Source organism: Seriola aureovittata, chromosome 9, assembly GCF_021018895.1.
Source record: "Seriola aureovittata isolate HTS-2021-v1 ecotype China chromosome 9, ASM2101889v1, whole genome shotgun sequence".
NCBI lineage: Eukaryota > Metazoa > Chordata > Actinopteri > Carangiformes > Carangidae > Seriola > Seriola aureovittata.
The window spans coordinates 29,346,724-29,373,723 of NC_079372.1; the positions used below are offsets into that span (position 1 = coordinate 29,346,724).

The 27,000-nt window shown below is 43.2% G+C and overlaps 1 protein-coding gene across 2 annotated transcripts in view; it reads left to right on the forward strand.

The window, feature by feature from the left end:
• The window catches only part of bsna (bassoon presynaptic cytomatrix protein a), a 164,889-nt gene that overhangs the window by 101,340 nt on the left and 36,549 nt on the right, over positions 1–27,000 (forward strand). For both annotated transcript variants that reach the window (XM_056385849.1, XM_056385850.1), the window contains 2 exons: positions 15,986–16,438; positions 21,042–26,432. In XM_056385849.1, the coding sequence (XP_056241824.1) occupies positions 15,986–16,438; positions 21,042–26,432 (5,844 nt within the window). The remainder of the gene's footprint in view (positions 1–15,985; positions 16,439–21,041; positions 26,433–27,000) is intronic.

Below are 27,000 nucleotides of genomic sequence, written 5' to 3' on the forward strand. Positions count from 1 at the left end.
GTGTGTGTGTGTGTGTGTGTGTGTGTGTGTGTGTGTGTGTGTGTGTGTGTGTGTGTGTGTGGTGGCATGTGACTGTGTGTCCTCAATAACAGTAAAACACAGGGTTTGTGAACTGCCACTTGCTGCTGGGCTATTTTTTATACACATCTACTCTTTTCTATTCTGGTCTCTTCGTCCACACGGTCGCTGCCGCTCTGCACGCCATGGAGCAACAGACCGCTGACATCTGTGTGTGTGTGTGTGTGTGTGTGTGTGTGTGTGTGTGTGTGTGTGTGTGTGTTGGGGTTTGTCTCCTGTGCACTAATGTTAGGCTACATTATGCTAATAGTTGTCCTCACTCAGTCACAGCACAGTGCTCCTCTGTGTGTCCATGTGTGTGTCTCTGAACATATGGTGCAGTATTTGCAGGTTGTGTTTGTTGATACATGATTACATGAGAATAAAGTCGTAATTTTAGGTTTGTGTTGTTTTAATATTACGACTTTATTCTCAAAATGATGTTATAAATTGTATATTGTGCATATATATGTGTGTGTGTGTGTGTGTGTGTGTAGGATCTATCTGTAGGAAACCAGGAGAAATCACAGTCAGTCCACACGTTTGTTCCTCCTCAGTGTTTAATGCTGCTCTCCTTTATCCTCCCATCTGCCCCTCCCCATTTTCTCTCTATTGATCGCCCTGTCAGGGGTCTTCCCAGCTGTGTGTGAATTAATGGTTATTGGTTATTGATCTGTGAACAACCGCTTCCCCTGCACTTCATGTCTTTGGATCAAAGCAAAAACACAAACAGGCTAAATATAAGAGAAGACACACGTTCACACAGCCTGAGGAGTCGGTCAATAAAATCTGCATGTTAAACTTTAGATGATCTGAACTGATGGTGCGTTCACAGTCCGTCTGATTATCTGATATCAAAGTGTAACCAACAGAAACTACACAAAGAGTCTCTCTCTCCATCTTCCCTTCTTCTTCCATACTCGGTCGCCCTCGCAGCAGTGGGACAACAGCTTCTGGTTCGGCCTCTGTGTAAAATGAACAAATGATTTTTAAGGGGGGGGGGGCATCGGACACCTAATCAATTCCAATCTGAGCTGCAGCGACAGGCGTCATGTCATCGCTGCTCAGAGATGACAAATAATCACCATGTAGTGAGTGTGTTGTCCCTGCAGCTCCTGCAACAGCCACACACACACACACACACACACACACACACACACACCAATACACGGGGGGGGGGGGGGGGGACTCAAATGCTAAAATATGATGAGTTTTGACAATTTAACCGTAACCTGTTTTTTTACCTTTATTTATTTTGAGAAAACTAAACAATCAAAAGAAGCTGGATCAGAAAACACTGCTGCTGCTGCTGCTGTTGCTGCTGCAGAGACTTTATCTTAAACATTCATTTTATATCAAAGTGAAAAGATTAAAACATTGATCTTAGGAAAACTGAATCATAAATAACATTGTACTGAGACGTAGTTTAAATAGTGAATCGACAGGATATCAACAATAAACACAGTTAAACAAAAGCTTGTTAGCGCTTACGCTATAATATGTGGCTAACTCCCAATGAGCAGTCACACATGCAGAGGGTCTCCCTGTCCTCCCACATCTACCCCCCCACCCCCCACCCCACCCCTCCTAACCAAATAGGACGAGACCTCCCCTGTTGAAGTGCCCTTGAGCAAAACACTGACTCCCACAAACGGCAGAGTGCAGACCGACCCAGATATTGTTTGGTTGCACAGTATGCAAAACAAACAAAACAAAAAGTGTGTGATTTTATAGAGGCTGACTCAGCGCGCTGTAAGTCAGGGTCGAAACACACACACACACACACGCACACACACAGGGAGAGAGCGGAGGTGAGTCAGACATTGAAGGACACACAACACTGACCTTTACACAATGTGTGTGTGTGTGTGTGTATGTGTGTGTGTTCATACTGTATTACAGCTGTAATCCACATGGACTTCCACAAAAGTGTCCACCTCTTGTTGTGAGGACATTTTAAACTCATATTTAAACTATAGGTACATTTTTATTTTAGTCATAATGAATCGATTCTTATCTGCTTATATTTATTTATTTATTTATTTATTATATCATTATCAAACTTTTTTTTACCAAAACTACTGCAATGACAGATACAATAATACAAGCCGATATATTAATAATAATATATTTGTATAAAAACAAACGGATCATAACATCGACAGTGTTTGGCTTCAGCTGAAGCATCACAACCTGAGTTTTGAGGAACTCGAGTCCAGGACTCAGAACTCAACTTGGACCTGAGCGCTGACTGGGACGTGGACTCTGGACTCAGAAGTTGCAGGCGAGGACTGTTGAGCTGCGTTGTGAGCGCATTAGTTTGGCTCTTGTGTCACACAGAATAGATCAACTGTAAATGGTGACAGCTGTGTTTGTGTTTAATTCAGACCTTCTTTATTTGTACGTCTTTGTGTAACGGACACTCGACTCGGACTCAGACAGTGGAGGCTCGGGATTCAACTCGGACTCGAGGTTTAGCGGCTCGACTACAACTTGACTTTTTAACTCCGACTCATCATTTTTTTCTGTTTTGATTAATCGCTCGAGGTTATGTTTGTGAATCACACCAGAAATGAACCTGAGTGTCTGATTGGACGAACTCGTCTGTGTGTCTGAGGCTGAGCAGCTTTAAGAGCGAGGTGAGGATGACATGACGTGACAGGTACAGTTCATGGTTTTTTTTTTTTTATTCTCAGCAGCAACAGAACAGTCACGTCTGACCTCTGACCTCTGACCTCATCACCTCCGTGAGAGATTCCCTCTCGCTGCCGCTCTTTTAAAAGACGGAGCTTGTGTTTTTGTCTAAATGTCAAACACGGCATCAGCTCTGTTCTTGTTCTGGGGAGGCAGTGATGCTCTTTATACACACACACACACACACACACACACACACACACACACACTCACACACACACACACTCACACACACACACACACACCCACACACACATGCGCACACACGCGCACACACACACACACACAAACACACACAAACACACAGAAATCCTAGCCGCAAAGCATTTGTCAGCCAGAACTGCCAGTTTCATGAGGCAGAACTAATTCACTGTACATTTTTGGAATCCGCCTCCCTTTTCTCTCCTCCTCCTCTCCCCTCTCTTCCTCTCTCCCCTCGTCCTCCTCTCATCTCTCTTTCTAATTCGTTAATATCCTTATCCTCTCCCTCTGCCTCTCTCTTTCACTCTGACATTTCGCCTGCGTCTCTGCTCGCTCTCTGATTTCTTCTTCTCTCCTCCCTCCTCCTCTCCTTTCTGTTTTCTGTCCTCCTCCCTCCTTCCTCCCTCCTCTCCTCACCTTTTCTTTCAATCCTGTTTTGCGCGTTAAATCCTCTCCCTTCCTTCTGCTTCCCCAATTTCTTTCTCACTCTGTGCAAGATGATGAACAGTCAGTCACATGCAGGAGGTGTTGGAGGTGGAGGAGGTGGTGGTCTTCAACAGGAACCAAAACTTGCACAAAATCCCTCCTATGGCAGCAGAAGGGAAAAATAGATAAATGACAGACAGGAAACTGGTATTTTCTTGTTTCCTCCTCTCCTTTTCTCCCTCTCCTCTCTTGTTTCCTCCTCTCCTTTCCTCCCTCTCCTCCTCTCTCCTCTCCTCCCTCTCCTCTCTTGTTTCCTCCTCTCCTCTCTCCTCTCCTCTCCTCCCTCTCCTCTCTTGTTTCCTCCTCTCCTCTCCTCCCTCTCCTCCTCTCTGAGCCACTGGCTGAACTTTCCTCGACGTTTTCTTCCTCTAACTTCCTCCCTAGCATCTGTCTGATCGTGTCTTTTTCTTCGCCCTGCGGGATGAGCCAGCAATCTTCCCTACCCATAATGCTCCTGTCCAAGTGAGGACTGCCTCCTGCACTTCAAAGTACACACTTCAGCACTTCAAAGGCTGCAGTCTCTCTCATACTAAAACCAAGGCCAGATCAATTAAATCCTAATAATACCCAGCAGCCCCCCCACCGCCGAGGCTGAGGTTCAAATGTGGGTACACACAGCGAGGCGAGAACTTCCACTTGGTAAACTTTGAGTCCCCACAGAGGTAATTTGTGTTTCAGCTCTGCGGATAAAAACAAGAGGAGGAGTCGTCGTATCTTTGAGGACGAGCGGCTTCACACACGTCGCTAAAGACGCGTTAAAGAGCGGCTGCTAAACTTTGCTCAAGTAGTTTTCATTTAGCACAGACTTTATTTTTTAGGTTGTTTAACTGTGAAGAATCACGTCACTCTCGTGGTGTTTGGACCGTCCTCCTGTAAGACACAAGCCCATAGGTCGTCTGTGCAGCAGGTTGTTATGACATCATAGTTGATTTTTGTTGCTAGGCGACATCTAGTGGTCGTAGTGATGATGACAGGAGCACTAAGGGGAAAGTTTCGGTGACGTAGAATAAAGAGAGACAAGAGAGCAGTGTTCGAATCCCGTGTTGTTTCTATCATCCATGACTGTTCGCTGTTATTATTGTAACCATGACAACAGAGATCATCTAATGCTGAGGACAGCAACAGTCGTGGCTTGGTTAGGTTAAGGAACATTTGGGTTAAAGTAAGTACTTCCTTGACATTTGACGATATTTGTTGCCATAGTTACAAGATAAACAGCTGGTTTCACACGGGAATCGAACACGCTGCTCTCCGAACACCCGTGGGCTCGTTTCTGTTGTAACCACGGCAACAAACTCCTCGATACAGTCGGCATGTTGGTTACTGTGAGTTGTTGCGTCCATCAGACACAGAAACATTTACATTCACTTCCGCCCTCTCCTGAGAGAAACATCTGGCTCTGCAGCTGCTAAATGTGCCAGAAGAATGACAAACGTTTCCATGTGCTGGACAGACAGTGGATTCAGATACTATCAGAAACATGGCCGCCGATGCACGAGACTGAACCACGCAGGGAACGCGCTGTGAAACCAAAACAATGAGCTGAAAGAGGATGAAAAGCTCCGTAGATCTGCAGTTCACATTACGCACAGTTATTTGATTTACTGTTCAATCTGACAGTAAATTGATGATACAGTGTGAAACAGCAGGTGTGTTTGTTTCCCGTAAACATGTGTCTGATGAAGCGTTTGCAGAAGTTAGCTGACTTCATGTTCCCTGTTGATCAGCGCTGAGATAGCCAGGCCGCTGTCGCTCTGCTGTGTTTTTGCCTCTGGCGAGCGTCCATCCTATTACAAACCCTCTGATCTCTGCAGCCTGCACACACACACACACACACATACACACACACACACACAAACATAAACATCACACACATGAATAAGAAATAAGAGCGACAGCAAAGTAAGTTAGAGATCATTGTTTCATTGCAACTAGAGAGATGTCTTTCTGTTGTCATGGCAATACGCTGCGGGAAACCGATTCGAAATGAACCAAACTGAAACGAGTAAATCAAGAATCAAGCATTAGTTTGAGGTGAGACGAAACTCATTCACTCTGAGAGAAAAATTTCATTTTCAAATCTATTATTTGGTTTTATAAATTACTGACCTGAAACATCTGCGCTGATAAAAGCGATTTGATTTGATACAAGAGATCGAGGGAAAGGGAAGAAATGCTGGACTCCACATGCAGACATGAAGACACACACACACACACACACACACACACACACACACATCCATGCATACATAGATTCACTGCACCTGGATTAACAGTGGAGGATTTCATCCAACGCGGTTTTCACCCTGTTGGAGGGAAGAAAAGCAGGGATAGAGAGAACAAGAGGAGAAGAAGAAGGAGCGGGAGAAGCAATAAAAGCAGAAGAGAAAGAAGCAGGAGAGGGAGTGGAGGAGAGGATAAAGAGATTTGACGCTTGAGGAGGAGAGAAAGGAGGGGATGAATTAAAGGTGGAGGAGGAGAGAAAAAAACAAGGGGAAGGAAATAGAGGAATAAATTAGAGAAGGAGGAAGTATGGAGGAGGAAGAGAGACACTAGGGGAGGAGAGATAGGAGGGGATGAATTATAGGTGTGGAAAACCAGCAAAGGAGAGAATAAACAAGATAAATTAGAGGTGGAGAGGAAGAGGAGAGAAACAAGTTGTAGAAATAGAAGTAGAGAAGAGGATTGACATGTTACCTAACAAAAGCAGGTTTTATTTTCATTTTAAAGATATTTAAAAAAAATCTTCCTCTTCCTCATTTTTCATCACAATGGAGCTTCTGTAATTATGTAACCTTGTTGTGAGAGAGGAGTGGGGGCTGTATATATCTGTGTGTTCGTGCTAATGTGTACACATTATGTTTTATTGCCCACATTACACTGTCACCTCTCTCACTTCCTACCTATTTTCTGTCTCCGACCGGACGACCAGCTATTCTTCACAGAGCAGATATAAAACCCAGACAAGGTTCGTCCGCCCACCTCTTTCCTCTGCTCAGGCTGTGTGTAGGAGGAACTCATTTGCATATGTAGTCGATTCATCGCTGCCGGGATGATGAATTCTGACATTAGCTAAAACTATGAGTGTGACCGCTGTAATCTGATTAACTCCTCAAACAAACAGGCAGTTATTGTCTATATATCCATTTGGAGTTTTTTTTAAAAGTGATCTTTAACTAGTGAGGATTTCAAGTCCCATCATATGACTTAAATAAGTTTATCACATTCTGGCTGTCTGAAGAACTTCACATCCAATGAGGGCAACAAATGGGAGGAGACTGTCCTCACAGGAAAAACAGCAGCATTTGTCATTCGCTCAAAAGCCTGAAACGACCTATGTTAACATTCCTCTGACAATGACCTTCGGTGGTTGTATGAATTATGACTGTTGTCTGCCATGAACATGGGAACGTCTTTATACTGAGGCTGGTATTAGAGCAGATATGGGTCTCTTTGGAAGGAAATTACAAATTACATCGTTTTTCATTTAGTTTGAAGGACTGGTTTGTTTACAGAATCATCCATCTGTTCTTAGAGAAATGGACAGAGACAAACGAGGAAGAGGTAAATTAGTTTTAACTTTTTTCTTGTAAAATACAGATTTTCTTTTGTAAAATACTGAATATATTGATCTGTCTGGGCCGCACACACTTAGAGTGTATAAAAGAAACCATCTGATAAGCTTGAAGTTAAAGTGCTTGCAACTTAAAGACGTCGGACATGTGACAAGGTTTCCCAAGAAGCTGCTTAAATCTTAATCTAGTAACTGTAACTCAGTGTGAATTATACAATGGCAATCTGGGGGGTTAGCTATTTCTCCAGGGCGAAAGGAAACCCAACCAGGTAAAACTCCTGAGTGAAAAGGAAGAGGGTGACTACTCTAAAAACTGAAGTTAAAGGTAAAAGACTAAACCACCACATCACATGAAATAATAAACTCTATATTGATGTCAAAACATATCTCTCCAACAGCTAATCCTTCGATATTGGTAATAAAATGACAAGTCAACATTGGAAATGAAAGGGCACGCTAGCTAACATTAGTTAGCTAAACTGTAATTTAAGGCTAAAGTTAGAAGCTAGCTATCATTAGTTAGCTAACTGTAATGTAAGGTTTAAGTTAGAAGCTGGCTTTCATTAGTTAGCTAACTGTAATTTAAGGCTAAAGTTAGAAGCTAGCTTTCATTAGTTAACTAACTTTAACTTAAGGCTAAAGTTAGAAACTAGCTAACATTAGTCAGCTAACTGTAATTTAAGGCTAAAGTTATAAGCTAGCTATCATTAGTTAGCTAACTGTAATTTGAGGCTAAAGTTAGAAACTTGCTAACATTAGTTAACTAAACTGTAACTGAAGGCTCAAGTTAGAAGCTAGCTAACATTAATTAACTAAACTGTAACTTAAGGCTAAAGTTAGCTTTCATTAGTTAGCTAAACTGTAACTTAAGGCTAAAGTTAGAAGCTAGCTAACATTAATTAACTAAACTGTAATTTAAGGCTAAAGTTAGAAGCTAGCTAACATTAATTAACTAAACTGTAACTTAAGGCTAATGTTAGAAGCTAGCTTTCATTAGTTAGCTAAACTGTAATTTAAGGCTAAAGTTAGAAACTAGCTAACATTTGTTATCTGAGCTGTAACTTAAGGCTAAAGGGGGACCCCCCAAATCCCCCCCAAAATTTTAACCCTGCTGTAACTGTCAGATAGATATACAGTAGTGGGGTAGAAAGTACAACATTTCTTTCTAAAATGTTGTGGAGTAGAAATATAAAGTAGCTTTAAAAAAGTACAGCAGTTGAGTGGATGTAATTAGCTACTTTCCATTAGTTCGTGGGTAATAATAGTTTTTGTTACAGTTTAAATGGACAAAAGTAGAGAGAGGAAATCAAACTGTAATGAGGAGACGGCGCAAAGAAACAGGGTTTAAGATGGAGACATAGAACAAGAGTAAGTAGATCTGAAAACATCAGGAGGAGAGAGGATTTCTGTGGGAGGGCTCCAGTGAAATATGGTCTTTGTTGTCATATAAATGTGAGACTCCTCACGTACAGTGACAGAACTGATGCAAGCTGTGCAGCGAGCGGTGAAACCTGCCCCGAAACTCACACACTGTTGTTTGGGTTCAAGACTGTTGGTGCAAAAATAATTAGTGAGGATGGAAGACAGTGACAAGGTCACATTATGATATTTACAAAAAATGAATACATTTTATGGCACTGGAAGTTTAAATTTTTCCAGTGTAAGAAGTGAAGACAAAAAGTTTCATGTGTGTGTTTGATGACTGGCTGAGCGAGGAGACAGAGTTGAGGATGTTCAGAGTACACATCCTTTCATGTTCTGTGGTTTGACACTCTGCCATATTTCAGAGAAAGCGCACGGCTCAGCAGAAGCCGTAGCTACGTTTCAAGTGAACTGATAGGTCTAGTCAGCCATCAATCAACACCTGTCTGCGCTCTGATTGGCTCATCAGAGTGTGTGGCCCCGGGGGTCGACAAATATTGCCGCAGGGAAGTTTCATGAGGCTGTCATGATGATGGTGATGGTGATGATGCGTGGCTTCCTGTCACTTGGTGAAGGACTGCACTGTGAAGCTGAGGCTTGTTGTTCTCATATAGTGGTGAGGTGTGGAATATTAGCTTTACATCAATCAATCCATACAACTGAACTTTTCTTTGGTAGAAAGAAGCAACACTGTGAGCTCCACAAACAAAACTCTCCTGCCTCACACTGTCTCAAAACCTCATGAAATAAAAACAAATGATCTCGACTGGATATGTTTATCTGGGTGAACTGACTATGATTTTTAAAGAAATTTGTCTTTCCACTGCTTTGTTTTAAAGTGTTGGACAACTGTCACACTGCAAACAGAAAGAATGGATGCCGATCGATTTCTTACTGTTTACTTAATGAATACTTTAACATGTTCCAGCCCTGTCTGACTCGATATCTGTGCCATACAAGCGTCGAACACAAAATGAAGACTGTATGTATTTTTATTGTGCTTTCTTTGGGAGAGGCCGAACACAAATTTCCGCAGAGGTGGAAGAATAAAGTCAATCAATCAATCAATCTAGATAAAGATTTTAATAACATATCTACAGAGTCACAAATGTTAATATTATGTCTTCAAAACATTGACTCGCTCTATATTTCATTTTTTTTGACAATATCTTCCCATGAAAAGCCTGATTAACTTTTTTATAGTTGCGATTATGTCGCTCAGAACCTAAAGATGGTCGTCTCTTTTTAAATACCAAACCCACAATCTTTCCTTAATGTAAACCAAAGTGTTGTAATAACCCAAACCTGAATCCCCGTTACTCCCACCATCCTCATCATCATCATCATCAGCATCATCATCATCATCAGCTCCTCTCTGTTGTCCACTTCAGCTGTCTGCCGCCACTTCACACGGTTCTTCCCCTGTCTCTGTCCATCTTCTCTCTCTCACACATTTCTAGAGGCTTAGCTGAATTACTGTGTGTGTGCACGTACTTGTGCACATGTGGTGTCGCTCACTTCCCCATTTCCCCTCTGCCCCGTAGGCTTCTCCTCTCCCCTTCCCTCCTCCTCCTCTTCCTCCTTCTGCTTGTCATCTCTCTCCTTCTGGTTAGCCTTCAGCTACACAGGCCTCCTCCATTTTGCATTGATGTGAACCGTGTGTCTACATATGTGTGTGTGTGTGTGTGTGTGCGTGTAAGTATGAGTGTATGTGCGCTGCAGTAGAGTGCAGCCTAAAGCGGGAGCCAGTGCTAGAGAAGGGTGCGCTCAAGCAGAACAATGGCACTCTGGGTAAAAATAGCACTGGCTCTGTTGGAGGGAGAGAAAAGGAGACGGTGGTGACAGGGAGAGAGAGAAGAGCTGAGAGGAAGAGGAAGATGTTTAGCGATCATGTGGAGAAGAGGGAAAAAGAGAGAGAGAGGAAGTGCAGGAACTAGGAACTACCAGTGAACTGAAACTGAGAGAAGCGGAGATGCTTAGAGAAACACCTTTTATCAGAGTTACCAGGGTTTCCTCCAAGGCTGAGGTGGGTTTCTGCAGATGATGTGTAGTGATCCAAACTCATGTACGTGCACATATAATGGTGGAAGAAGAAGTAAAGACAAAAGGGGAGAAAGAGAAGAAAAAGCAAGCGACACCAAACAGTCCTTACGGATGATGCAGATTTCCTCAGGGCTAGTGTGTGACAAATACAAATACATTCATTCATGAGTAATTGTACAGCCCCCCGAGTACCGTGGCTTCAGTTTGTCATACATCCAGTCCACTGGTGGAGGAGATATAGTGTGCAGTAGATCCATGTAAATAAACAACAGATCCACGGCTTTTCATTTCATGAACTGCAAAAAGAGAAACGAGGTCGTTACAGAGGAAAAAATGTAAAAGAGCAATAAGGCAAACAGGAGGAAAAGAAATACACAAAGAGAGCTGGAAGGTACAGGAAAAATACAATCCCACAACAGTCAACACATCTCAAAAGGACAGACATTCAGAGAGAGAGAGAGAGAGTCTGAATACATAATAAGCTTCAGAATGAGAGCGGCAGATGAAAAGAAAACAGCAGTGCTCTTCAAAGAGAATTAGGACTGATGGAGCATTTTACTGAGCGTTATTGACAGGAGGAAAAAGGACCAGATTGTTGGTGCTATGTAGGTTAAGTGGTGCAGCGATGGGCTACTCTGCACACACACACACACACACACACACACACACACACACACACACACACACAGTCGTGAATGCATGACTTTAGAGGACATTACATTGACTTATACATTCACTTCCAGGAGACTTAACCATGACTGCCTAACCCTAACCTTTACCTTAACCTTAGAGCATGTCTTCACCTTAAAGTGTAATTATTAACGTTATGGGGAATTGCTTTTTGTCACCAGTATGTGTAGAGATTTAGGTCCCAACAACATGAGTTATACCTAGACCAAACACACACACACACACACACACACACACACACACAATGTGATCTGTAAGACTGAATGTACTTGCTCTGGGAAAAGGAGGGAATGAGTTCACTTTAGGGTCTAAAAATGATTCAAGTCTCAGATGTTACTGTACAGTTAGCTGCTTCAGGAGATGCACACATGCACACACACGCGCGCGCACACACACACACACACAGACTCTTTCTTTGGAGGTAGCATGTGCACACATACACACAGTGTCAGCATCCTCCAGTACATTCTGTACTACAGGGTCTAAACATGAGCCTCAAACCCCCCTAGTAGAGAAATGTTCTCTGTATTATATATGTTAGTATTTACAATGAAGTCACAATATTCATTATATTCAGTGTTATAGCTGCTTTATGTGAAAAAGATATGATAAATATCGATATTGTGCAGGCTCTATGAAAGCTGAAACCCATTTACACGATTAATTGATTAGTTGATTAGCGGAAAAGTAATCGTCAATTATTTTGAGAATAATTTAAATCATAAAGGAAACACATCAAACTTTTCCTGGTTTCCGCTTCTCAAATGTTCCTTTTTTCTATTACGCCTTAATCCTTCATGCTCAGAGAGCCGAGCTCAGTCTAATGAATTCTGGTCTGGTGCTCAAATGTTTTGACACTTTCACTAGTCATTTGTTCCACTTTTAAAAAAACGGTGCTCTCCGTTTGGTATGCTGAATTCATTCTGGAGGGAGAAACACGGTCAAAGGAAAATGTGCTTTTAAAGAGAGCGGCAGAAAACAGTGTGTGGAGGTAATTAAACATCCTCCTGGTGGGAAGCCTTTTAGCTCTAAATCAATGTCTCATTTCATCACAGTGAAAATAACTGAAAAAAATACTACATTAATGATTTTCACCATTTGTTCAGTTTTATCTTCGATTTTTCTCCATTCTTTCCTCCTTATTTGAACGTGGACACGAAAACAGATGTGTATAAAAAAGAGAAGCACATCGTGTTTCAGGGTAAAGATATATCACATACCATTCACTTGAATGTGAAAATGTAGACATTTTGCTGTTGAAGAGATTTTCACATTTACAAAGCAACTCTGAATGACTAAGCTGTATTCCTGAGGGAGAGCTGGGCTGCAGCCAGATAGATCCATTGTCTCTGTTCAGCTTCTTTTGGCTCTGTCTCTTTATTGTTGCCCACCACATTTGTGTTTCTGCGGGAAATAAAAACTCAGAGAAGTTGTTACTTATTGGAGCTGGTGGATCCATGTTGAAGGATTTGGTTATGGATCATTAAAATGTTTGGCCCGTCTTGGAATGAAGGCTTTCTACAGGGTGATAGACGTTATTTCTTTGGGCCCTTTTTTCAGGTTCAGGAAAATATGATTATTTGGGAATTTTTCTAGTTTATCTACTTTGTTCCTTCCTGATAATTCCAAATAGCATTACAAAGGTTTTAATGGTCACAGTTAACTACTAGAGTGTCCACTTCTTGATCCTAGGCAGCGTTGGTCACTGCAGGACTCTGGCAGAGGGAGATGGAGTCTTTTCGTATGGCACCCAATCACAGATAAACACTCAAAAGGGGATTCAGATAAAGCGAGAGCAGGAGCGAGATAAAGAAGAGAGGGAGAGAAAAGACAGAATGAGGAGGAGAGGAGTGTTTGGAAGAGGTTTGGTGAGTTTGCTGGAAAGAGCAAGAGAGAGAGAGAGGCTTCGATGAGTGGGTGGAAAAGAGCAGAGATGGAAGATAAGTGTCGTGCAGGGAGGACTACATCTGTCAATTATTCATTACATGAGTAATACAGCTGCTCATCAGCCCAAAACAGCATCAGCTACTGTCCTGGATAAAGAGAGAGAGAATAATAAACAGGCTAAATAGAGATAACAGGGAGAAAAAGAATATTTAACATCATGTAAATAAGAGAAACAAATTAACAGATAATTCTCAATTCAGTCAATGCATTTTTATATTTAAATATGAATGTACACTTTCTTAAAAATAAGCTAATAACTCTTAATAACTATGTTAAAGTTAAATATAAACATCAATTACAAGCAGTGGCGGCTGCTGGTCTTATAATGAGGGGAAGCTCATTTTCGGCCTACATCATAAAATGTGTCCGTTTATTTATATGTAAATTCGCAGAGTGACAGAAGAGAGTCACCAAACACAACGCTAGTCGTTTTTAACAAAGACAAAGTCGCTGAGGATCAGTAACGTCTCCAGATCAACTCCAAACAACGGAATTAAAAACTTGAAAAATGCTCCGGTGGATGCTTATACTTCAAGATCGCTGATTCGCTCATTTTGCTCATTTCGCTGTCAATCAAAGAGGGACTCAGCCTCAGACAGATCATCCAATCATCATACAGAAGCCGAGCGTCCGGGCCAGCCCACTGTCCCATAGACCCCCAGAGACGCTGAGCGTCCGATGGGCGGGACAAAGCCCAGCATTTATCCAATGACCGTCTAGTTTGGCTGCAGTGGAACAACCCACTCTCTGCTTCCCCATTGAAGTCAGTAGACGCTCGGTGTCTACACTGTGTAAAGCTCTGTGGCGCTGCGGGGATGAATGAGGAGGAAGTCGTGTCGGTTACCTGTGATACGTAGCTGATTCTGAACAAAAGATGAACGTGTTCTAGCGCATATTTAGTCAATGAAATGTACACACAACAGGACATATTTGACCACTTATTTTGTTGACATTTTAGGGGAAGCTGAGCTTCCCTTGCTTTCCCGCCCTTCGGTGGCGGCATATTTGCCGCTATCGTTATTTCATTAACGGTAGCCGGTGTGCTTGTCAAACTGTCTGAACGTTCTCAGATCAGTAGCATTATATACGCATGCGCAGATGTTAAGAGGCAGCAATCGTAAGTAAACGAGTAAATTACGCTGATTTATCCTCTTTGTGTGAGATCTGTTGTAAATTTGAGACAATATAGTTACAGGAATAGAGCAGCTGCTTTCAGGAATAGATCAGTAAGTAGGTTGTGTGCGTAGAGAAAGAGAGAGAGAGAGAGAGGTGATGCTAGCGCCCGGAGCAGAGTTAGCTAGTTAATTAGCAGTTAGCAGTGTAGCTGTGTTCTACAACTACAGCTAATACTCCTCAAGACCCAAGTTCCTGCGTCTCCCCTGTGATTCCAAACTACAGTCCAGACTCTGAGCTAGGAAGTTAAACAACACTGAGGCTGGAACATGCAAGATTCTGCTTTGTCACTGGAGAGAGTCACTGTCAGTTTATGATAAATATTTTCATAGATATTTTTCCTCTGCACTGCACAGTTGATATGTTTATCTGAAGGGGTAAAAGTCAGTGTGTGATGTGACAAACAGTTAGCAACTAGCTGGTGAGCAAAGCTAAAGAGCTCCCAAAAGTTATGAGTCAATATTGTGTCCACAGCTTGTTTCCACTGCTGCCAAGTGGCCAAAAATTCTGTTATTGCAGGCTTTTATTAAATTAAATTTCTATATATGAAGCTCTTCTCTGCCTGTTTAGCCATGGTGGCTATCAGTGCTGATGCTAGGTCAGTTCTCTTATGCTTCTTTTGTTTCCAGACTTGAAACACATTTATTCTATAGAAAGATCTCAGAGATACTGTGTCCACATCAGCAGATCTATCAGGAGTGACAACAGGCTGGAGAAGGTTTGATGTTGTGAATCTTTACAGGACATTTTATATGTTCCTGCTAAACTTTTAAAGGATTGACAAATAGTTTGTATCTCAAAGAGGGTTTCAAAGTGTTTTCACGTGTGTGTCTGTGCTTTTATGTGCTTCACATTTTTTGTCAGTCAGCCTCAGAGTGTGTGTGTGTGTGTGTGTGTGTGTGTGTGATGCTGTGAGGGGAGCTGATGCGACGACAATAGGGTGCAGCTATCAGAATGACTTGGCCTTTTAGAAGTGTGCAAAAGCTCAGCTTAAACTGCTAAAGCTCTGTCTGGAAATAAGATTTACAGAGTGTATGCAGCATGTAAATGTGTGTGTAAGTGTATGTGTGTAAGTGTGTGTGTGCAGTTGTCTCTGCAGCCTGCTGTTTAAGTGGAATCGACATTTTGAATGTTAAGAATATTAATCAGTTTGTTAAACCGTCAATCTTATTTAACCTGAGAAGTTGAAGAGGAACACAGTGACTCCTGGAGGAGAAGTTGCAGACGGAAGGAGGATTAAATGTCATTTCATTCACGCACACATATGCAGACACAGAAAGAAACACACACTTACATGGAAGCTGCTGCTCAGCAGTAATAACCTACTTGTTGAGTTTTTGAAAAGGTTCATCTTTTATTCAATCCAGCAACATTTCATTGAAAAGCTCACTTTAATAGCTCTTTAAATCATATGTTTATGAGACATACACCTCTGTGTTTCGTTATAGTGCCCTATAGTCCCTTAATAGTATCTTTCCTTCTGCATAGTGTTGATTTTTTCAAATTTGATCCTTTAAAAAGCATCAAAAATAAGCTGGGACTTTCATATCTTATTCTTATCTTTCAAAAAATCAGGGTGTGTGACTTCAAATACCTTTTATTGACCATGTTATCGCAATAATCAAATATAAAAACATTGTGGAAAAAAAGGTTTGTTATCATTAACTGTTGTTGGTTTTTGTCCTCTCTCTGTTTCAGAAAAAGGAGTGGTTATGTCTCAACTGCCAGACCCAGCGGCTGATGTCCGGAGGCGGTCTTGACGAACCTCCTCTTCCCGTTCCTCATCCGTCTCCCAAACACCAGCCAATGGGCTCGCCCCGTCACCAGGCGCCAGCCAGCCAGCAAAGCCCTCTCCACAAACCCACCAGTCAGCAGGGGACCAGGCCAGCCCAGTCCCAGAAACCGCAGGCGGGAACTGGCGTTAGCGGACCATTTGCACCCACTGCTGCCAAACAACCGACTGACACCAAGACCACGATGCCAGCTACGGCACCAGTACCAACCATGGACACCCAGAAACAGCCAAAACCCACAGAGGAGAAGCCTAAGACCGAGTCTGAGAACCAAACTGCCAAAGAGACCAAACCCTCCCAGAAGAAAGGAGAGCAGATTACACCAATCAAGGAAATGAAGAAGTCAAGGCACTATGATGTAAGTCAGACATTTAACATTGCTTCAGTCGCTGAAACCTGTATGTCAAACTATGGAAAAAGACCAAAAGTTGATACTGATAGTAAAATGGGTTTCCAGTGTCACTTGAAAAGTGAACTAAATAAATAATGCCCTAACAGACATGCATTGAAAGGAAAATAGCCTTCAAAAAATGATTTGATGCTACCTTATTTCTGCTGTTCACCATGGAAACCATAATCTAACATACAGGTTTATGGACTAAGAAATTGATGTTGTTGTGTGAATTTTTCATCAGTTACAGTCTGTATCCAGGTTAATTGAGTATGTGAGTATGCATGGCTTTGAGCGTGGCCTTGCTTCACATTCATACAGTTTTTCCATCAGTTTTATGAGCTTCACCCAGAGCTTTAATCCACGTGATACTTCTGTAATCTGCACGTCAGGGAGAAAATCGGGATCTAAATGAATGGTTTCAAAGAGACAAAGTCCTGCTTCTTTTCCTAGCTAGCCTCTTTTCCGCTAACTTCTCTAACTCCAACACAGTTTCTGATGAGCTGAAACCTGTTCTTGGAGTTTTCTGTAAACATTCTCAGATAAATATATTCTAGTGTAATGGACAACACTTACAATAGGATGTAAATTAAAGAAAAATAAAATGTTTATTATGTTAGCACTCAGCAAAAGCATGCTACCATAATGCTAAGCTATTGGCACACTGTATGAGCCTCTTGCAAGTTGTAGTTGTTGAATGCAAACAAAACAATTGTTATTTGGTCTTTGCCATCCAAAGTCTTATCATCCAGTACAATAATACAAATTTGTTTATTTTAACATATGACAAATAAACACCAGCAACATGTTTTAGCTTTGCTGAGTTTTAGCTTGGAGTTTCTGAAGCTAGTGCAGGTTAGCTCACTGATTAGTCATTTTGTTTCACTGCATTTATTCAGCCTGACATCATGTTAACATTGGCCAGTTTGTTGTTGGGAGGTGGGGGTATTTTGTATTTTCTGATGACTTTTTTAGGTGACATTGGTCAGATGAAGCTGTGGTGACGGGCAAGCGATTACCTTAATGTTTTTCACATTAATCAAAAAAATGTTGATTTTAGTTGTTATTTCTGTTTCTTGACACCTGCATAAACCTCATCCACGCTTGTTCCCATATTTCTCTTGCTGTTTTTCATTAATTTAGCTAAGTAGCTTGCTTGCTATGTATGAAGATGGGGTTCCCATTCTTAATCCTGCTTCCATTGATTGATTTCTTTTCCAACCGCCATCGATGAGCACGACACAGACCTATTTGAATCACTTAAATTGTAGATTTGGCCAGTAATTCAGAGGTTTGTTACCAGGCTGAGGTTAGGTACAAGAGGAGGAGGAACTTCAGGCTACATTCATGTTCACACTGCTAAAAGAATGTGGACACATGTGGCCCAGACCACCTCCGAATGTGGTCTGAATTATCAGATCTCAGATGCGTCCTCAATGCGTCTTGGGTGTGTGCCAACCTGAACTTAGAGGTGTCCACTTGAGATCAGATCACCTGAGACGGATGTTAATACCAGGTCTGAACTGGTCTGAACAGGGCCTTAGACTCAACTACTCAAAACTAAACTAGATTTAACACTTTGTTGACTTCAGTATTTACTGGTACATTTCAGAAATTACAAAGATTGTCGTCCTCAATACTATCAGACATTGAATTTAGAAACATTTGATGCATGTGGTTTATTAACCATGTGACCCGGGGAGTTTCTGTTGTCTCACAAGAAGATATGGATGTTAACTTTTTACATCACAACAGATCCTCCTGTTGCCTCACTAGATTTCCTCCATTTCCTTCAAGGTTTTGAATGTTGTGTTTAGAGGTCATCCTTGCTACTATGATTACGGCTTATGTTACATATTTGTGATGGTTTTTGCTCACAGATAACCACTTGTAAAGTTTTGTAAAAGTTGCTTTGTACAGCTCAGTGAGATTCCAGTAGTTTGTCGTTAGTTTGACCAACCATCACTGTTTCTCACAAGACAACACACGGAGTAAAAACAACCAACTTCCATTTTTATCACAATGTCAAAGGTTTTTTGCTGAGCTCTCTTTTATTCTGGTGAAGTAAAGAAAGTAATTTCTTTTAAGTGTATGTTTTGGACGGCAACTTCCCATTATTTTCTTATGAATATTTTAGATCTCTTCCAGCATGTTTCTTCTTGCTGATATAAATTCAAAAGTAAGATCATTTTGTAACAAGGTCACTGATCTGTGAAATATTGTAACGTTGTTTTCTTCTTCAGTAAAAAAATTTAGTCAAAACATGAATTGAAATACAATGCGGCCTTGCCCGTATGCCTTTGTTTATTTGTTAGTTACCCTTAACTAATTCATAATTACAGTGAGAAGAGAGATGCATCAAGGTTTATAGTGGCACTTTATTTACAGTGGATTGGGATTATTTGGGTTTGATAACATATGTAGGAAATAATTCCCAGAAGTATTGTATTTGCTTTGTCTCATTTTACTGCACTCTGTTTAAATGCTATTTGTTCCCATGATTTTGTTTCTCTTCCTCATTAAATTGCCTCTTTAGTCTCCTTCTGTCCCATAAGGAGACTAAAGAGTCCCCAATGTTTTGTGAATTATATTTGTTATTAGTTTGGTGATCACAGTCCAGATTTTCCTTTAGGACACAAAGTTGAAATGATGCAAAACACTACACCACACAGCAACTATCACAGAGAGTTGTGGTCTGAGGTGATTATTTAGAATTGTAAGTTGAACCAATTATTTTCTCCTTTAATGGTGGACATCCATGGCTGTTTGGAAAGCATGTCATTGATTCCCTCCTCACAGAGTGCTGATACTGCAAGTGGCAGCAAGGCATTCATGGATTACCTTGAGGAGGGAGAGAAAGAGTGAGCGACAAACACAGAGGGAAAACGAGTGAAATAGTGCTTCTTCTTAGTCAGCGGCAGCCATCGCTCCCGTTGAAATATGTATAAAGATTTGGCGTGCCATGAATATGCTAAACCTCCAAGGCCCTTAGCTGAAGTAATGCTGCTTCGGGCCTTTTCAAAGGCAACGCAGACCTCCCTCATTTTGGGAGCTGCTAGGAATTTTAAGTGCAGGGAGCTCAAAGTAAAGTCTCCTCTGAAGTATTGTAACCAGCGTAAGAGGTTTTCTAGAAAAGATTTACATAATTTCTATATATTTTATATTCTTTCCTCCATCCCCCCCTTTCCTTTACCAGGTCAGTCCCTTTGAGATTATGATTTGGCATGTTATTAACAGACATCTGAGACAGAGCCATTGATGAATGAGTTTATGTTCCGGTCATGTTAACATCATAATCTTACTTTGAGCTCATCTTTTTAAAAAAGCAAACAAAAAAAAGAGAAATGTTTTCACTCCTAAGAAACACAGTTTGACTAACCTCTTTCCATCAATGGCTCAAAAACTGTTAAAAACCTAAAGACTGTCAGTCACTATTTGATAACTGTATAATAATGTCATTTGTCTTAATGTTGTCATTTATTTTATTATTTGAGATTTACTTCTTGATAAAGAAGACCATACATACTGTTTTATTGTGGCATAATACTTTAATTTAGTATAACTACATTGTAATTAAACATTATTTTTATTATTATTTATTTAGGATTTTGTTCAAAGAGCAAACATAGCTGTTAGTCAGTCTGATATTTTATACAGTTTATTCAGTTTTGGAAATAGGAAGGGCAAATCTCTGCAGTTTGTAAGTTAACTACATGTAAATGTTCAGTGTTTTTCTGTGTAATTCTACATCCATGGTTGTACTCTGTGAATTCAGTCCTGACACTTTTTCTTTAACTCTTTTATGAGACAAATTGTAAGCATTCAATTTTGGCCCACATACCTAATGACCTCTTTAACAACTCAGATTTACAAAAGAAAAAACTCTCATCAAATATTTTCTGTAATGCGCTTCCTGTTCAATATTTTCAAGTTAATTCTTAACTTAGTGTCGTAATGGCAAGAAATGCTTTTTACAGATGTCTAAACTTTCAAACCTAATGAGTAGAGCGCTATTTTAATGCGCCCCTTGTTCAAAATATATGTAGCACTTCATTACTTGGTGGCTAATGTTCCAAAATTAATGGATAATTCACATTAATCATTTGTCATTAAAACCCCATTAAATCACCAAATGTACGCAAACTTCTTGAAAAGCTCTTTGAATGAGCTTAGACAAATTGTAGATGTAGAGTTCAAGAGAGCCTTTCTGTGTCATTGCTATATTTCTTCTTCAGATGCTCAGTATCAGACTGTGGTGCAATGATATATGTTCTAACTGATATCTTTATTAAAAGCAGAGGACTGCAGATTTAGCAGAATGATGACATATTTTAAAAATGGAAAACCTTGGAACCTTGTTTTTCTGACTGCACAGGCAAGGATGAGATTTATCATTTCAATCATATCTAAAAATCTGAATCTAAATTTATGTGGGCTTAAATTGTTTGCATACTGATGTGCTGAGTCAGCATCAACACATTCTCGTACTTTGCATAAACTGACTGCAATTAAAAACCCTAGCTTCCCCTAAATCTAATGCATTTCCCTTTCTTTCTTCTTCTCTCTTTAGGATACAAAAAGCAACAGCACCCATGACTTGTCACGCAGCCCTCAGAGCCTCAGCGACACCGGCTACTCCTCCGACGGCATCTCCAGCTCCCACAGTGAAATTACAGGTCTAATCCAAGAAGAGGAGATGAAGCTGAGCGAGAGGGGAATCTGTGGGCGGGGCTCCCCACCGAGCCCTTCTGAAATCACCAAGCTAGAAAGCTCCATGAGGCCTTTGCTGGAGAAGAGCCTGTCTGAAGAGAAGGCAGACAGAAGGGGGAGGAAGCACCGAGACAGAGATTTGGATGACAGAGGGAAGCAGCGTCCACGCTCCCTGTCAATCCCGCCAGATGCGTACGACTCAGATGAGGAACTAGAGGATATAATGGAGGAAGAGGAGGATGGAGGAGACTGGGAGGGTAAGCGAAAGGACGGGAAGGAGGAGAAGAAGGACAAGAAAAAGAAAGAGAAAGAGTCCGAGCCCACAGAGATGACGGATGAGGAGTTCATGAGGAGACAAATAATGGAGATGAGTGCTGATGAGGAAAATGAGGAGGAGGAGGAAGAGGAAGAGATGGAGGAAGAGGAAGATGAGGAAGACGAAGGATATGGCTACCAGAAACCTAAGAAAAGCCACCATAAACACATCATCTCTGACTCAGGGAAAGAGAAGAGGCGCCTTCAGCACCACTCCAGCAGTTTTGAGGAGGAAACGAAGAGCTCCACTGATGTTTACAAAGGCTCAGTGGAGGAGGGTGAGGAAGATGTGATGGCGTCACAAGGAGGCCTGAGGCGCTTCAAAACCATCGAACTCAATAACACTAACAGCTACAGCCGAGACATGGAGCTGGGCAATGAAAACGATCTGAGCCTTGATCGGGAACCAGAGCTGGAGATGGAGAGCCTGACAGGATCTCCTGAGGAGCGTTCTCGAGGCGACTACTCCTCCACTCTGCCACCCACTTCGTCCTCATATGGCTCTGGCCAGTCACCTACCTCCATCTCATCAATGGAGGAGGACAGCGACAGTAGCCCCAGCAGGAGGCAAAGACTCGAAGAGGCCAAGCAGCAAAGGAAAGCACGCCACCGCTCCCACGGCCCTCTCCTTCCCACCATTGAGGACTCCTCGGAAGAGGACGAACTGAGAGAGGAGGAAGAACTTCTGAGAGAGCAGGAGAAGATGAGGGAGGTAGAACAACAAAGAATAAGGAGCACGGCACGAAAGACCAAGAGGGATAAGGAAGAGCTGAGGGCTCAGAGGCGCAGAGAGAGGTCCAAGACACCACCGAGCAATCTCTCACCAATTGAAGATGCTTCTCCAACAGAAGAGCTGAGACAAGCTGCAGAGATGGAAGAGCTCCATCGCTCTTCTGCTTCTGAATATTCCCCTCAGAGTCTGGACTCGGAGGCTGAGGGATACGAGTCCAAACTTTACAAGTCAGGCAGCGAGTACAATCTGCCTACCTTCATGTCGCTCTACTCGCCGATAGAGAAATCATCAACTACAACAACCACCACAGCACCGTCTTCAACTTCCAAACCACTGAAGAGTGCAGAGGAAGTGTATGAGGAGATGATGAGGAAGGCAGAGATGCTTCAAAAACAACAGAAACAACAGCAGCAACAGCAGCAACAACATGGAAGGCATGGGCAGTACTACGACGAGGACGTTAACGGAGAAGGCTATGAAGATGAGTATGAATATGAACAAGATCAAACGGGATATGACAACGAGGCAGCAGAGACGGAGACAGATATTTACGAGGAGATCCGACAGACGTCTCAGAACATCACCAAGATGCAGCAGGCCACTGACGAGCAGGTAGAGATCGAGATTGAGACCACCTACCCAGACAAGCAGCTCCTGGACACAGGATCAGCCTTTGCTAAGCTTCTGGAGCAAAGCAATGCTCTGTTGACTCCAGGAACCAGCCCCACCCAGATCTCAGCGCCCGTCTCCTTTGCTGAGACGGGAGGACGGATCCCAGATGTACGAGTTACACAGCACTTCTCCACAAAGGATGCACACAAAGACAGGATCAAAAGCCAAGCAGGAAAGAATGGAATCACCCCAGCAGTGGCTGCCACCACTATCGCAGCTTATGGAGTTTATGCCAGAGATGCAGTAACTATTTCTCAGACTAGTTCGAGCCACACTATGACTTCCACTCAGTCTGGGATATACGGCCGACACACGGGAAGTCCTGCCACGTCCTCAGCTACAGTCTCAAGCGTATGCAGCAAGATTGCAGAGATTACCCAAGCCTACAGTCAAAGAGAAGTCATCACCAGAAGGGTCGGGGACACCAGGGGTGTCCAAGTGCGAGACAGCTCGACATCTTCTACTGAGAGAATTATTGAGCCACGTTCTCCCAAGTATACTACTTACTACCGGAGCACCAGTCCTCCTCTTTCTCCATCACCACCACCACAGAGTCCCACCCGATCGCCTTCCAGAAGGGCGACAGCTGAGTTCTCCACACAGACTTTCAGTTCAGCATTGCGAATGGAGTCAGGCGGCTCTGGACCCACGTCTCCAGTGACGGCTCAGGGAACCCAAACAGCACATCGATCAGTTTCCCCGCGACTGTATCGACAGCAGTCTTCCCAGGATGCCCCATACTCCCCACCTCCGAGCCCCGCCAGGCCAATGACAGTCAACACTGCTACTTCTCCTCTGTCCTCACCCACCAGATTTAGCCGTCAATCAACATTTGACACGTACTCCCCATGTGGCAGCCCTCCAGACACACCACCTTACCAACAGTCTCCTATGCGCAGCTTCTACCAAACGCAAAGAGTGGAGAAGGTAAATGTGGGAACAAGTATGGTCACCACAGCCAGCACTTACACCAGAGGGTCCATGTCGATGGATAACATCTCCCTCTGTCGGATATCTACAGTCCCAGGTACTTCCAGGGTCGAGCAGGGCCATATGATCCATGGTGGAAGTGTTGTGGACCTTAGAACAGCCACCAAACCCGCTCCTATTATCATGACCGACCAAGGAATGGATCTCACCTCATTGGCCACTGAAAGCAGGAAATACCATGGTGGATCAGAGGGCAGCAGACATTCAACAATTGTACAGCCACTGATCATGAACCTGAACACCCAGGAGATCACCACACCAACCACTGTGAGTGTCACTGTGGCCGCTTCGATGTTCATGACCCAGCCCAAACAGCCAACGGTCTATGGTGACCCACATCAAAACCGAGTGGACCTGGGCCAGGGCATGGGTTCGGCTGTGTGTCTGTCCCAGAGCAAGCCACAAATTTCGCCTCCGAGTGACCCGTCAATACCAAAAATTGATGCCAAACTGGAAGACCTCAGTATCCAACAGAGAGAGCTACAAAAACAACAAGAGAAGCTGCAGAAGCAACAAGAGCTCCTTGAGCATCAGCTGCAGCAGCATCATCAGATGCAACATCATCAGCAACAAGCATCTGCTCTGGCCAGGTACAACCTCACCGGACAGATCTCACCTTTACTTAAAAAAGACTTGCTGGTCAGCCAGACTAGCACTGCCTCAGCTGTGGTCAGTGCTGTATCACCAGTTATTAACCCTGAGCTGTACGGCACTGGTCCCATTGAGCTGAAAGGGAAGCCCAGTCCTCCTGGTATGATGCCAGGAGGTAAGTCACCACATAGCATGGTGGTACAGATGGATGGAGTACCAGAGCAGGCCAGGGCGGTGACTCAGCTGGTAAAGGTAGAAGAAGGGCAGGATGCTGTGGATCAGGCAGGTGGACAAATTAAACCTGAAAACCAACCGGCTTGCTGCGATGTCGTTTACCGACTTCCATTTGGCGGAAGCTGTGTTGGTGGTTCTGAGAAAGAGGGCATAAGGCCTCCATCTGCCCCACCTCTCAGCTACGAGTCTGACCAAGAGAGACAAACTGGAAGGTACCATGAGTATCCGATGGATGGACGTAAGGCCTACACGTTGCCTTTCCCTGGCAGGCTGCAGCCTTCGATGTCTGATACAAACCTAGCTGAAGCTGGGCTACAGTCCTACCAGTCTAAACTAGAACCACACCTCCAAACCTCAGGAGAACTTGCCATGGACCTAACTGCCATGAAACAGGGTTATGGAGGGTATATTGGGATGCAGTATGGCTCCTATACAGATTTACGGCATGGCGGAGACATCACAGCCCAAACACTGCCTATAAGGAGATATAATTCCTTGTCTAACATCAGCTCAGACTATGGATATTCTGCTCGCGATCTTGCTGGCTTCCAAGAAGCCAACTTGGCTCAGTACAGTGCTACAACTGCCAGGGAGATCAGCCGAATGTGTGCAGCACTCAATTCCATTGATCGGTATGGAAGCAACCCAGACTTGATGCAGTTTGCCACTTTGGGGAGAGGAACTGGGCCTGGGGCCTCCAGACTTGTAGCAGGTCTTGGCATGAGACAAAACCTCCTCTTTGGACTAGATGGGAAGCCGATCTCTCACAGTCAAGCGCTAACCAACCTCATTAACGCCAGGCAGGCCAGTCTCAGAGCCATGTACCCTGCTGCTATCAGGTCCTCTGATGGGATGATCTACTCCACCATTCAGACCCCCATCGCTTCAACTCTTCCCATCACAACCCAGCCTGCGTCTGTTCTTCGCCCGTTACTGAGGGGCGTCTACAGGCCGTACCCCTCTGTCAACATGACACCTGTGCCCCTATCCAGTCTGAGCCGACTACCAGTGAGCCCCAGAATGGCCTTAGCTGGACAAGCTCCAGTCCGTCACCCAGCACCAGGTCTTCTCCAAACAACATCAGCCACTGCCACGACTGCTGCTGTTGCAACAACTTCAGCACCACTAGGTGCTCCAGTGTCTGTTTCTATGCCAACTAAATGTACAGTCCAGGATGAACCGGTCTACCTGGGAAAAGGTGCCACATTGACATCCTCATCAGGAGAAGTCCCAGGAACAGTTCTCATACCAACTGAGCCACAGCAGCAGCCAATAAACCTGTCGCAGGCACACCTGAACAGTCAACAACAACAACAACAACAACAACAACAAGTGACAACTGCTCAGCAGCCACAACAGCCTCCTCCAGCAGCCCATGCCTATCAACCCTCAGGCCCTTCACACACCCATGGCTACGCTCAGCCTCCCGTAGGCCCCTCTGCCCCCTCCAGTGGCTTACCACTTCCAGGGGGTCTCCCTCCCTTTCCTCCACCGGGAGCCATGCACAAGGAGGGCGAAACCGAGGCAGAGAGGCTGCATCGGCAGCAGGAGCAGCTCCTGCAGATGGAGAGGGAGCGCGTGGAGCTGGAGAAACTCCGGCAGCTGCGGCTGCAGGAGGAGCTGGAGCGGGAGAGGATAGAGCTGAAGATGCACAGGGAGAAGGAGCAGATGCTGGTGCAGAGGGAGTTACAGGAGCTGCAGAACATCAAGGAACAGGTAGAGGGAGAAACAGGAGGCCAAGTGGAGAGTTTGATAGTTGATGTCTTGTTTGCTGTTTTGTGGTTGTTTTATTGTGCATTGGATATTGGCCTGTGTTTAGCTGTTTTACTGTTTTTGTGGTGGTGCTACTTGTGTTGTATCTCACTGGGTTGTTATCCTTTTATGTTATTCAGTGTTCCAGTATGTTGGATTTGCTCTGCAAGATGCATTATTACCAAAAATAATCAAAAAACTAGCACATTTTATTTCCAGTATACAGTATGTGCATGTCTTTCAGTGCATGTCTACTGTCAGTTCCTCCTGTAACAAACTGTGACAGTTTGTTTGCCAGTTTTTAACCAGTGAACACATTAAATGTCCCTTTAGAAGATGGTGTTAAAATTCTGTTATTTGAGAAAATGCTAATGCTATTGTATCGACTGATGACTCTTTGGTTAAAAGACGTGTGTGCATCCAGCCTGAGTTACATAAGTGTAATGGTACAATCTGCATGCTCTGCTGTGTATTCTATTGGACATTTCCTGTATATGAAGTGTGCATGAGCATGCCTGTGGTATATATGTGT